The 13,141-nt window shown below is 54.0% G+C and overlaps 1 protein-coding gene across 8 annotated transcripts in view; it reads left to right on the forward strand.

Moving 5' to 3' along the window:
* The window catches only part of LOC128134909 (ankyrin repeat and fibronectin type-III domain-containing protein 1-like), a 257,182-nt gene that overhangs the window by 213,220 nt on the left and 30,821 nt on the right, over nt 1-13,141 (forward strand). For 6 of the 8 annotated variants that reach the window (XM_052773181.1, XM_052773179.1, XM_052773180.1 and 3 more), the window contains one exon: nt 2,189-2,317. The exons of the other annotated variants lie outside the window; for them this stretch is intronic. In XM_052773181.1, coding sequence (XP_052629141.1) covers nt 2,189-2,317 — 129 coding nt within the window. The remainder of the gene's footprint in view (nt 1-2,188; nt 2,318-13,141) is intronic. 8 annotated transcript variants of the gene reach the window in all.

Consider the following 13,141-nt stretch of genomic DNA (forward strand, 5'->3'; position numbering starts at 1 on the left):
GTCCTGGTGTTGTTGATTGCAAGAGGCACGTACTGGCACGACAGAGGCACTTGTTTGTCGCGGGAGAGAGCTGCCTTCTTGCATCCATGCCAGGTGGTTTGGGATTTCCCAGCCCCCCATCCCTGCTGGGTACCAGTTTGGGAGGGGCGGCTGTAATGGTGCAAGGAGCATGGTGGGGATGGGGTGAGCATAGCAAACAGGACAGTGTTCTTCAGGCAGTCCCCAAATCTCATTCGATCCAAATCCCCAGCATCCTGGTAGCTGGGGGATGGAGGCCTCACCCCTGCAGGGTGGCAGGAGCCTCTCCTGGGGAGGTGGAAAGCTGGGCAGCATTAGGACAGCCGCAGCAGGACCAGTCAAAGGCCAATGAGGAGGTGCTATAGGATGCCAGCAGCACCCATTCCCACTACCCAGCCCCATCCCTGGGTCAGCCCTGAGTCCTGCTCACCCCGGGGTCCACATCACACCGGGGGCTGCTGCAGAGCATCAGTGGTCAGTGCACATGCCTCCCTAAATTGGGATCTTACTCATTACAGACGAGCTTTGACACCAGATCAAAGGAGAGGCGAGGTAGCGGGGATGGTGTTAGTGCAGGGCTCTGCTCGATGGGCTTTCACAAGGTGCCTGGATCACTCCTCTTCAAACGCCTCTTCCTCCAGCTGTGAGCGGGGGAAAGCTGGGGTTTGGGTTTCTTGTTGGGTTTCTTTTAAGGCAAACCTCATCCTTTACATCAAAGTAACATTTCTTTTCAAGAATGTAAAGAATGACCCTGGAAGGTCTGAGCAGCTCTTTCCCAGCAGTGATTGGAGAGACGAGAGCCTTCTCCAGAAAGCTGTCTCCACCCCGTCCCCAGCAACAGCAATTCATAAGCTGAAAAATAAATCAATAACCAGAGTTAATGAATTGAAGATGTCGGTTTAAAATGTATCAGGAAAAAAACTGTTCGCTGGTCGTGGTTGGCTTAATTATTGTGAGGAAAGGCAGGGAGCTCTTGTTTCTGAGAAATACCTTCTTTTTTTCTTTCTTTCTTTGGAAGTGTTTTGTTTGGTTGAAGCCAGTCAGGAGGAGGAGAGGCAGTGGCCATGCCGGCGTGCGTGGCAGGGCTGGCAGACAGCATCAGTGCCACCAGCCTAGCCGTGTGCCCAAGTCGGGGGGCCCCAGCTCCCCAGGCTGCTCGTCTCTTGCTCCCACCTCTGCTCCCGGTGAATTGGCAGCAGGGACAGGTTGTGGCACCATGTTCGGCTGCAAGCTGGGGGTGCTGGCCCTCGGCACAGTGGGCACCGGGGTCTCTGAGTGCTGCAGAGGAAAGCAGAGGGCTGCGAGTCTCTGCGGGGCAGGCGCCTCCAAAGCAAATCTCAGTGCCAGCTTTCTGCATGCCGTTGGGCTTGGAGACAGTGCCGTTGTGCTTCAGGACAGCAGTTCTCTTCTGGAGAGAGCCGGGGTGGAGGGGGTTGTGTAGCATGGCCCTGCAGCCTGGGGATGCTTTTCTCCCAGGTCCCAGGGACTGGGAGTGATGCTGGAGCATCCCACTGGGTGGGAAGGGGCTTTGTTGCCACAGATGGGTCTTGCAGCTGAACCCGTTTGCTCACACACATTTCTGTTTCCTCCTCCGAAACATCTCTGATGTGGGCTGATTTCCATGTCAGCCCTCATCAGGAAAACCGTCCCGGTGTTTGAGAGCCCTGACTGGGAGGCCACAGGGGCTCTGGGGTTTCTCGGAAGGAGCGCGCAGCCATGGCAGAGGTCTGCTTTGATTCTCTCCTCCAATGCTTCCCTGGCTGCCCGACCCCTCTCAGGCAGGCACTGCAAGAAGCAGAAGCAGCCAGCGTTTCTCCAGCACTGGCCATCACCAGTTGGCTTTTGGGCAGGAGCATACAACCTAGGGAGGTGATTTTGCTGCAGTGGAGAGCAGGACCCAGCACTAACTCAGCCTGCCAGACTCGCAGCTTCAGTTTTGCTAACAGCACACCATGGACCCGTGCTGGTCCTGGCTTCGCGAAGCGATGCTAAACCTGCTGCTGTTCCGCTTCTTCCCCCCGAGGCTGGTCCCACCCTGTCCCGGTGCCGCTGACCCTCCAGGAGCCCCCTCCTTTCAGCTCCGAGCATCACCTGGCTTTGTGCCGTGGACTTGCCGCTGAGAGCCAGGGTGCTTCAGTGACATTAACACCTTTCCTCTCCCCTTCCCCAGGTCGGAAAGCAGCCTCTCTAGGTTTGCCCACCGCTTGTCGGTTAAGCAGAAGCAGGAGAAGAGAAGGAAAGCTGAGTATGCCTCGGCCGAGCTGTCTGCCTTCCGGCCCAGGTCTCTGAGCATTGAATGGTAAGAGCTGCAGGACAGGGCTGGGGGAAAGGAGCTCCTGCCTCTCCAGTCCCCCTCCTGTACCCTGTCCCCACCGCTGCCACTCTCTGTCCTTGTCCAATTAATGTCCCGTGGGACAACACCCCTTCAAACCCCTCCATCTGCTGCAGAAGCTCCCCCAGGGTATCAAGCCAAAACATCCCCCCTTGCTCCAGTGCAGGGAGCAGCAGGGAGCCCCGGGCGGCTCCTTCCTTGGGGGGCTAAAGGAGACCCCACAAACTGAGCCATGGGGGTCTTTGGGGCTCATGTGGGATGTGGACATGCATGACTGCTGTTCAGGGGCATGGGACTGCATGACCTCTGGCAGCCCCAGCTGCCAGCTGCTCCTCTCCTCTCCTCTCCTCTCCTCTCCTCTCCTCTCCTCTCCTCTCCTCTCCTCTCCTCTCCTCTCCTCTCCTCTCCTCTCCTCTCCTCTCCTCTCCTCTCCTCTCCTCTCCTCTCCTCTCCTCTCCTCTCCTCTCCTCTCCTCTCCTCTCCTCTCCTCTCCTCTCCTCTCCCCACGCTCCTTATAGGAGGTGCCAGAGGATGCATCCCACAGCCCCTCGCTGCCCAACACACCTCTGTTGGATAAACCAGAGCCAAGAGCCACGGCGGGACAGCCGCAGCCGGCAGGGGGGCACTGGGAGCCACAGGGGCTCCCCGCTGGCACCGCACGGGGGGTGAGTGGTGTGAGGGCATGGGGCTGCCACAGCACAAGCCACCCTCCAGGGCAGCCCCGTTTGCCCACCCCAGAGTGATGCAGTGCTCCTTCCTTCCTCGCTGCTGCTGCTGCTGCTGCGGTGCCTGCGGGGCCCCTCATGCTGAGCACAGGTCTCAAACTGCAGTCCCTACTCAAGCAGGGAGTAATTTATCCTGGGTTTCTAAGCTCTGATGCAACAGCCTTGGAAGCAGATCACAGTCAACCCTCCCAGCGTTAGAGGTGACCTGCTAAGGATATTTAAAAGAACTGGATATTGCATTGCTTTCTGCTTCCTTAGATGGATAAAGGAGGGTAAAACTTTAAAAAAAAAAAAAAAAAAGGAAAAAAATGCTTAGAAATGGCAAGAATGTCGACTTTGGTTTTTGTTTTCTTGGAGATCTTTCTGGCATTTATTGTATGTTCTAACACTTCAGTGTGAGGTTGTGGAGTCCTCCTCAAAGGCTTCCTCTATCTGTGAGGTTAGTTAGGCATCAAAGCTAACTAGGTATTAATGAGGCCAGACAAAGAATTTAAGCTATTTGGTGACAGATTGCTTTCTTCTCCAGTTGCACAACTTTGTTCCCTTTGCTGAAACGATGTCATCAGTAAAGCTGTTCTGCAATTACTATGAATCTTCCAAATAGACAAATATGTGAATTTGTAATATACCAAATAGGAAAACAAGCAAAGATGTCATTAAAAACAATCAGGGTTTCTCTTTATTTGTAATGAAGAAGCAAGAGAAGTCAGTAAATCTCTTTTCTTCCTTTAAATGTCTCTTTGAAGCCCCTGGATGCCATTTTAGCCCTGCAGTGTCAAGGTATATTTGTGATACATTTTCATTCACTCTGTAGTGTTTTCCTGGGGGAAACCATCTGTCTTGTATTATTTTGCAAAGCACCTTGTACAGCAGCGACTCCACAGCAGCAGTAGATGATGCTATTTTATGAGGTTTTTGTATGCCAGCTTGGAAATGAGCTCTTGGTGAGGAGGACTCATCTTTGCCTTCAGTTTGCCATGTGCCATCACGTTGGAGATCCAAGGCTGGAAAGCGTCAGGCCTGAAAGAGAAGGACCTGATGTCACCGCTCCTGCAGGGCCATAGGCATGGCTGGTCTGGCCGGGGGGAGGATAACTGCCCTGCGGTCCTTGGTTTTATCCATGGCTGGAGACATCTTCAGTTGGATCAGACGTCCGACCTGGCAGCCAGGCTCAGGTGGGCTGCAGTGCTGGGACTTGGGTGCTGGGGCTTGCGGGCACTCAGCAGCAGGGCACAGAGGAGGGGTGACCCAGGGGCGTCGCAGTGACGAGGAGCCGGGCAGGCAGCAGTGGAGCAAGGACCCTGCTCACCGCCTGCTCCCCGACCATCTCAATGCGCTTGTTAATCCTCTCCCTGTTGCCGTGGTTAAGCAGACAATCCAGGAGCTGTGCTAGCTCTGTTGTTGCAGTGCAGGAATTTAATTGGCATTTACATGCACACAGCCCAATTTCCAAAGAGCGGTCGGGGATACCTGCATACGAAGCATGGAGCGCTGCCTCCCTGGCAGGACGGGCATGCTGCAGGCAGGTTTTCACGCATGCCAGCGGTGCATGTGCCTGATCCACACGTGCATGCTTGCCCTTGAGGAGGCACTTGGAGGCTTTTCCCACACAAGCACCAGCCTCTTCTGCAGCTGCATTCTGCAAAGGGGGCACCTGGTGTGAAACATCATTTCTCTGCATCCCCTGTACATCTTCAGGGATCCATGATCATCGTAGCAGGATCAGCATCCTCCATTAGTCGCTCCAAACCATCGTGCTGCCCACAGGGGAAAGGCTTTTGGAGTCACGGGTGTCACTGGTCCTGCTCACCCCATGCCTTGCATGGGAGGTCCTGGGCTGCAGGCAAGGCTGCTGGGCACTGTGGCCAATGGAAAGCATGGCTCATGGCCTTGGAAATCTACAGATGCCTAATTTGGCTTCCAGAGCAAATATCTACATGCATCAAATCTGTATGTATTTATAAGCTTAACCCAAGGTCACCACTGCATCGCTTTACCTGCCTCTCTGCAGAGGGGGAACATCCACGCTGTGTACGATGGGGGGGTTCAGCTCATCCCATGCAGGTAGGAGGGGGATGGAAAAGCGATGGACTGTGTTTTGCCAAATCAGCAGCTTCTGAGAATCCTGCCCATCTTAATCCCGAGACTTGAAGGCAAGGAGGGGCTCCTGAACCTGCTATTACCTGTTGCCAAGGAGGAGGTAGAGATTATAAACACAACATCATCAGTGCCCATTGCTTTGAAAAGCTGGGTGTCAGTCTGCTGGAGGGATTTGTGTTTTCTGCCTGAAATTCCTACCAAAATGCCATCAGTCCAACCCCTCATGGCTCTGCCATAGCGGAAAGCATCCTTACCTCTCATCCCCATGCAGGGCAAGCTGAGCCAGTTTTCCAGTGTTTCCAGTTGTTCAGGTGCTCAGGTAGGGCTGGATGGAGCCAAGGTAGAAGAGAAGGAGCTGCACAGTGTCACAGTGTCTGCCTGACACTATGTCCCCCGTGCTGAGCCCGGCCAGGTAGGATAAGGACAACAGATCCCTTCACCTCCCCTTGGCCCTTCTCCCTGTCCCTGGGGACACCCTGAAGCCCTGTGGGGAGGGTTGCTGGGTGCTGGCATTTCTCTGGGCCAGGAGATGTAGTTATTTGCTGCCACAATAAATAAGGTGCTGAATGTCCCATGCTGCCAGCCCAAAAGCACAGGGATGGTCCCGTCGCAGGTCCATGGTCCGTGTGTCCATCGGAGCACATCTACCCTGCTCGCCGGGTGGGGCACGCTCGCGGGTCAAGTTTCTCCCTGGGCACAAGGCAGGCTTTATTCGCACGGCACGTGTTTATGTGCTGCACCGGGCGAGCGGAGCACGGTCCTGCTCCCGAGCTCGGCTGTCAGTGAGCGAAGCCTCGTTAGTTCCACTTATTAAAAAAAAATTGCTGGGGGGAAGGGAGAGAAGGCAGGGAAAAAGTGAAGTATTGAGAAAACACTTCTTTCATTCATATGTTATTTACTGAAATAAATACTTCATTATTAGTCTTTTTTTAGGGTTTTTTTTTTTAAAGCCAGTGCCACAAAGTCCGCAGTGTTAGGACCTGTGAACGTGCCGTATCACCTCAGCCCATTGCTCCCACGAGCCGGTGTCTTGCTGCCAGGAGGTGCCCGGAGAGAAGCACCGGGGGGAGTGGGTTAGTACGAGGCTTTCCCAAGCTTGGGGGAGAAACCTGGGGGCTGCTTGTGTCCGGTTTTATTTAGGTTTGCTGATTCCTTTCTCCTCCTCTTTGCTGGACGGTGCATGCTGTGGCTCATGGCACTGAGGCAGCTTAAGCTCCAAATGAGGCAAAAACTGGCAATTGAGGCAAGGAAGGATTTTGGGTCTGATTTATTAAAGCTCTGCTTTCTGCTGGTCTGTGATACTAATCTAGCTCCAAAGCCTAAATAACACAAAGGCATGCAAGACAAAAGCACTCTTTATTTGAAGCTCGCTACCTTCTGCTGTTGGAGTGAAGAAGTCGAAAGCTGGCAGCTCCTGTGGAGACCTCCCGCTGTCCCTACATCAACCCCAAAACGCCAGCAATCCCTTTTCTCTCCCCTTAGGGTGAATCGAAGCAAAGAGAGCCTCCTCTCCTCTTGTGTGTGTCACCGGAGAAATGATCCACATTTATCTTTCCTCTTAAGCGAGTCTTAATCCAATAAAAGGGCTGCGATCTGCTGGTTTACTTTTGTGTGTGCAGAGCCTGGGAGCGTCTGTCCCCCTCTCACATCCTTCCAGCTCTGGTGCTCATCAGGAGTTCCAGCCCCGGCAGGTTTGTCCTCCTGGCATCCATCCTTACCTTTCCTACCTCTCAGTCTGGTTTTCCCTCTTCCATTTGTTCCTCTGCTCGCCTTCCCCCCCATGCTCCTTTTCCCATACTCACCTCTTGTCCACCCTGATTTTCCTCTCTGTTTTCTTCTTCTTCATTGTTTACTTCTACTTGCTGCCTTTTCCATTTGGGCTCCTCGAGTTTTTCATGTCAGACAGCCTCCCTGTGATCTGTGGTTGGAATAGCCTATTCCCATGGTGGCTTAGGAAAAATGCAGCGCATTCCTCGCTTCCCCCATCCCCTTATCTCAGTTCTGCTCATTGGCTGCCCACCACGAGCTGTTAAAGCAACGCTGGCAGGAGCATGTCGTCTGGTGGTTAGAGGCAGCCAGCCGGCTCGGGTTCAGTCCTGCCTGCATCTTGTTTTGCTGCCTGACCCCTGGCACGTTGCTGAATCTCAGCTCCTTGCTTCCCCTCTGCCGAAGAGGGGGCTGTGCAGAGACCTGCTTGCCCAGCAGCTCTGAGTGCAGACTGTGCCTGCCGGATTGGGAAGGTGTGAAATGGTTTTCCTGTGATGTCCCAGCATCAGGGCTGGGTGTTATGGCTGGCAGGCATCCCTCTGCGCAGGACCGCAGTGCCACAAGGGCAGGAGCTGCAGCCGCTGGGCACGGGAACCATGCTGGCACCATCAGGCTGGTAGAGGTGGCACACGTGACTCTGCCCCGTGTTTCAGGTTTGGTCATAAAGCAAAAGGTTTTTAATGGAAGTGTTTTCATGGAAGTTATTTAAAATTTTATAATGCAACACTATTTCCCCTTTGGGTTTAAGTGGTCTCATGTGGTGTGGAAATTCTCCCTAAATTGCTGTGCTGGGGCATGAAATCTGTGCCATGGAGGTGCCTGGCACTGCTCAGCCTCCTTCCATAGCTGCTATCAGCTGACGTTGACAGGCAGCACGGACGACCTGTCCCTGTCGGCAGGCTCCTCGCCTTCTGGCACCTGAGTCCTGTGGTCCCACGGGGCTGCAGAGCCCGTGGGAGGTGCTGAGCTGCCGGCTGATTCGTCTGACTGTTCCTGAGCCAGTGCACTGGAAGGCTGCTACTGCAAAGTTCGACGAGAGCCTTGTGCTGTTTCCATCGCAGTGGTCTATGGTCATGTAGGACTTTCCCCAGGACTCTTTGCTTGACAGTTGTCTGTTTGCCAGGGGAAGCCAGCACAAAGTGAATTGTCAGCAACTTTTTGGGAGGCGGGAGGAGCAGCACCATAAAGGCAGAGGGCTCAGGTCTCCTCCGGGTTTTACAGCCCTATTTGAGCTGTCTTGCTCTTAACTTAATCTGCACATCCAAGAGGAGGCTTGGAGCCGTTTCCCTTCCCAGCCAAGGAAGGTCTTAGCCTGAGCGAGGGAAAATAAGAGAGAAAACCAGGCCCTGAGCCTTTCAGGGGAATGGAGAGAGTGCCAGAGCCTGGGAGGTGTGTAGGCATCTGGAAGCAGAGAGATGCTCTGGGCAGGCTGAGATGCAGGCACCACAGCTGCACCAGCTGTGGTGTGGGGCAGCCAGCCTTGCCGAGAGCTTCTCCTCCCCCATCCCACCAGTCCCGGCCATCGATCCAGGGTGAAACACAGCCGACCCCAGCTCGGTTGTGCCGAGCACAGGTCCTGGACGGGCCGGCGTGGTGTTGAAATGAAACGCGAGGCGCTTTGTCTCGACTGGGAGCGCTTTAAGCCCTCACTCGGGAACAATGGCCAAGCTATGGGGTCATTTGTTCTGGTATTTCAGCAGCTCCTCATGATTTATGGGATGTTTTGTTCTGCTGCTTGTCTTAGCTTCCCCCTCTCCACCCTCCCCGTCTCCATCCCTTCTCCATTTCAGCTCCTCCTCCCCCCACTCCCAATTCCCCTAATAGCTGTGGAGCCTCTCTGCCTTATGAAGTCATGGTATCTGTGACTTACCGAATTAGCTGTTTGGGAGCTGGACTTCCACCCCGTGCTGTGGTCTGCTGGGGTGTCCCGGCTGCCCAGGGAGCCAGCCCACAGCAGGGCCCCTTGCCCAAAGGCTCCGGGCAGCCTGAGCTCCCCCCCCGGCGTGATAGATGGATGTTGCCATCAGCAGGCCGCTAGAAAGTTGGTTTACGGGCAATAAATGTGGTCAAGAGGTACTGCAGCCCCAGCTAACAAGGATGGCTCTGTCTGCGGAGACCCCCCCTGTACCAGGGCAGGACGGGGACTTGGCTGCCTGCTCCTGGTGCTGCTGTCCCCCTGCCCTCCCAGGACACCTCTCCATGGGCAAGCTGGACACCAGTTAGGGAGCCCCAGAGCTGTTGGTGTTGAACTATGCATTGGGGCGATATGGTTCAAGAGCTTGGCTTTATCCCCGGCACCCTGGGGATGGCCGTGGTTGGTGCCTCTGGGTGTATGGGGGGAGCAGGAGTTCCCCCCCAGCTCTGAGCTGGTGGGACAAAGATTCGCCAGTGACTGTGAGGGACTCGCTGATGGGGATGGGGAGGAGCAAGCCCTCAAAATATCTCCCTGAAAGTTGGGTTTGCCTTTAGGAAAGCATTTGAAAGGAATAATTTATTTCTGGAAAATCACCTTTTATCCTCGTTGCCTGTGAGTCATCTGCAGATAGAAGCTCAAGAGCAACTGCTGTTCGCAGTGATACCGATGTGCCTGCTGCAGCCAGTCCTTAGCCCGGAGAGGGCTTTGCAACAGCAGAGGAGTAACGGTCCTTGCAGCTCTGCTTCTGCTGCCCTGTGCTGCCGGCAGGGAGCTGGGAGGACCCCATCCCATGGGCACAGGTGGGGAAAGAGGGCGGCACGGAGGAGTTTGGGACCATCCAACTTGTAGAGTCTGTGCAAGGCTTGTGCCTCTTCTGCTGATGCCACAAGCCCCCATCAGCCTCGAGGAGGTTTCCTCCTCGTCTGGGGAGAGGCAGCTCAGCTTGTGATTACGGTGAGGCTGGAGAGGTTGGGAGAGAACCAAGGGCCAGATCCTCTCTGTGTGCAGCGTCGTGACCTGCTGCCACAGGCGCTGGCTCCAGCAGGTCCAGCAGTCCTGTCTGCATTTGTTTCTCGTGTCTCTTCAACGGGAAAAATTGACCCCTCTGGGAAAGTGGCAGAAGGAGAATGTTCAGAAAAGACTGATTTTCAGGTTCTCCCTGTCTGGGACTGGAGCCCTCAGCCAGATCCCCTCCTCACTGAGATCACAGGAAGCAAATATCATTTATTTATTGTGCTGATGTGTTGTTCTGGCCGCTTCCCTCTGCTGGTAGCTGATTCCTCCAAGCCCCAGTAAGATTATTTCTCAGTGCAGCATATCCATTATCCTCAGTGCACTTTGATTTCTCTCAAATAGCCCATTTGCTTGATTTGTTTTGGTTTATTCTCATCATCTCTCTGCCATTTCCCATGGCCTGGATCTGCAAAGCAGGATGGATGCCTTGGTCCCTGCTGAGGAGTGTGGAAGATGCTATTCATCCTGCAGGATCTCCACTGGTTCTTCTCCATGGATGTGTCCATGCCCAGAAGGTGCCAGTTGCCTGGATTTGTACGGCAGGCAGCCCATGCCCCATGGCTATGCTGGGGGGGAAAGTGCAGAGATGCCACAATCCTTGGTATGAAAGGGAAACCTCAGGGCTGTCTGAATCTTAGTGTGAGTCAAGCCCTTCCTGGTGCGCCCATGGATCCTCCACACCAGCTGGTATTCCCATAGTGTCAGTGCACTGGATTTGGAGGGTCTTAGCTCTCCCAGTCCTCTTAGCCAGCACACAAAAAGTATCTCAATAGAATTCTTTTAGTGGGAATATCAATAATAGTCCTGGTTTCCTACTAGTGGTCAGGTCTTCAGACCTGCCAGCTTTGAACCTGGCTTCTCCATGAGCCAATTTGCACCCAGGGAAGGGCAGTGCAGATGAGTTGTGTGTCTGGAGCAGCCCCAGCAAGGCAGGCAGTCTGCCCCAGCTTCCGGACTGCCAGGCTGCACTTCCCCTGGTCCTGGGGACAGCTTTTGCCCTGGGAGCAGAAGGGATCACTGGTCTTGCTGCTGATGCTGCTGGGGACACTGGGGTCAGGAGATGCAGAAGCATCAACATTTCCAGATAGTCCTGACAGCCGGCAGGTATTAGAGTACTTTGAATCCTTCCTTGTCCCTTAAACAGTGGTAGTCCCTGTTGTGCAGGTTTTCTCTGCTATTAGTTCCCTACTGGCTGAGACACTTCTGCCTGCCAAAGCTTCAGGAACCTCCTGTTTATCTTCCTGGAGAGCATCTCTCAGTGCCAGGTCAATATTGGACCTATTGGTTTGGATGCTGGCAGGATGGGCAGCATTCAGCAGGGAGGCCAAACTGGAGGTAGGAGTCAGCCCAGGACACTTGGGACACCGAGGACCAGGTCCTTGGGTGTGTTGGGATCTCTCTCCACCTTTGCTTGAGCCTTTCCTGCTGCTTGCACACTCACTCTTCCCCATTGCTTTGCTTCATACCCATCCCTCTTACTCGCCTTTCTTCTGCTGGCTTGCTTGCTTTTCAGAGGAGGTTTGCGAGCCCAAGTGAACTCCGTATCTGCTGAGCCTCATGCCCAGTGGAGGTCAGGGAGAAGCAGTTATGCTCTCTTCTGCTCCTCATTTCCAGATTTCCTCCTATTCTCCCCAACATTGAAATGTTCCCCCATTTACCCCAGTGCATCCTGCAGTAGCTCGCTCCCCGGGGGTGTTCCTCTCCCTGTCCCACTTTGCCTTTGTGGCCTTTATTTGCACTGTTAACAGGGATGAAGATCTTCGGCCACGAAGAGCTGTTGGGCAATGTGGAGGAGGTTTTTCCATGTGGGAAGTGCAAAATAGTGCAGATCTGGTAAGAGTTCCAGTTTCCGGGCCAGGAAAAGGCAAGGTTCATGCTTTGCTTTGTCCAAAGTGGAATTGGACACTTGGCAGCAGCTGCCAGTGTCATCATGAGAAACCGCACACAGTCTTCACTCTGCCCATGGTGCAGAGGTTCACCTGAGCCCCCTCCAGGTCTTTTCAGACAGAGTCTGGTTTCCATCCAAGAAGTGTCCCAACAGGGCCTGTAAGTGCTCACCAGTTAGTAGCTGGGAGGCAAATCTCTCCTGCCTGAATTCAGGGCAGGCTCCTGGCTGATGGTCTGCTGTGAAAAGCTGTTGTTTCTGAGCTTTGAAAAATGAACATGACAGTATGTGGTAGCACTTGTTAAGCATGGCTATCAGAGCAGCTGCTGAGCTGAGCAGAGCTCCAAGAAACATCTCTTCTTGGCATTATCAGGATTGACTCCGGCCCAGGAGGAGTCATCATCACCTTTGGCAGGATGCTGTGGCTTGTTGAGTTGATGTTCTTCATGCAAACCCTACAGGTTTCCGAGCGTGTGGTTGTTGCAGCCTGTGAGATGGCAGGGACTGCAGGTAGGCCTGGCAGCATGGTTACTCAGCTCTTCCCGCAGTGTTGTTTCTCCTCTCCACCCCCAGGCTCCATGTTTAAGTGCTGAGGTAGCCAGGACCCAAACTGACTCACCAAAGTTTCTGAGCTTCACCCATCACAGAGGAGAGTGGCCTGGGCTGGGGGACAGGGATGAAGCACTGGCCTGGGGCATAGAGGACCTGGCTTCTCCTGGCCCGCTGAACAACTGAGGGCAAGATCTGCCCCTCTTTGTGCCTTGGTTTCTCACTCTTTAAAAGGAGCACTGCAATGCTGACCTTTTTTCTTAGGTACTTTGAGATCTACTGATGAAGGAGCTGGCTGTTGCATGAGGACACTTGGTAACTGGGGTCTTCTGCCAGCAAACCCGTTCCTCCAGCCCCAGGGACAAGTTGTGGACTGGCTCCGAGCTCAGAGCTGGCAGGTTGAACTTGACTGTTAGGCTTTGCAAGTTTGGGATCACAATCTAGAGCTGTTAGCTTATGTTACCACTTCAGCAAAGAGCGCCAAGGTCAAGGTTTCTGCGCTGCATGCAGTGTCCTGCGTGGCTGGAACTTCCTCTACCCAGGGAAGCAGCTACTAAAAACTGAGTCTTTTTTTTCCCCCCAAGTGGTGTTCTCATTCATCAGCATCTTCGCTGGGGAAGAGGAGGCAGTTATTCTGGTCAGAGGCAGTGGCAGGAGTGGAGGTGGGCAGACAACTCTTTCTAGGTCTGGGGAGATCCAAGCAGGTATAATCTTAAATTCTTTTGGGTTTAAATGTCACCGGGCTGTGGAGTCAGAGGGTGCTCACACCTGCTGTGTGATGGAGCCTTCAGCCTTTCTGCAAGCCTGGCCTATGTCAGAAGATGCGAGGAGATGAA

Source organism: Harpia harpyja, chromosome 21 (assembly GCF_026419915.1).
Source record: "Harpia harpyja isolate bHarHar1 chromosome 21, bHarHar1 primary haplotype, whole genome shotgun sequence".
Taxonomy (NCBI): domain Eukaryota; kingdom Metazoa; phylum Chordata; class Aves; order Accipitriformes; family Accipitridae; genus Harpia; species Harpia harpyja.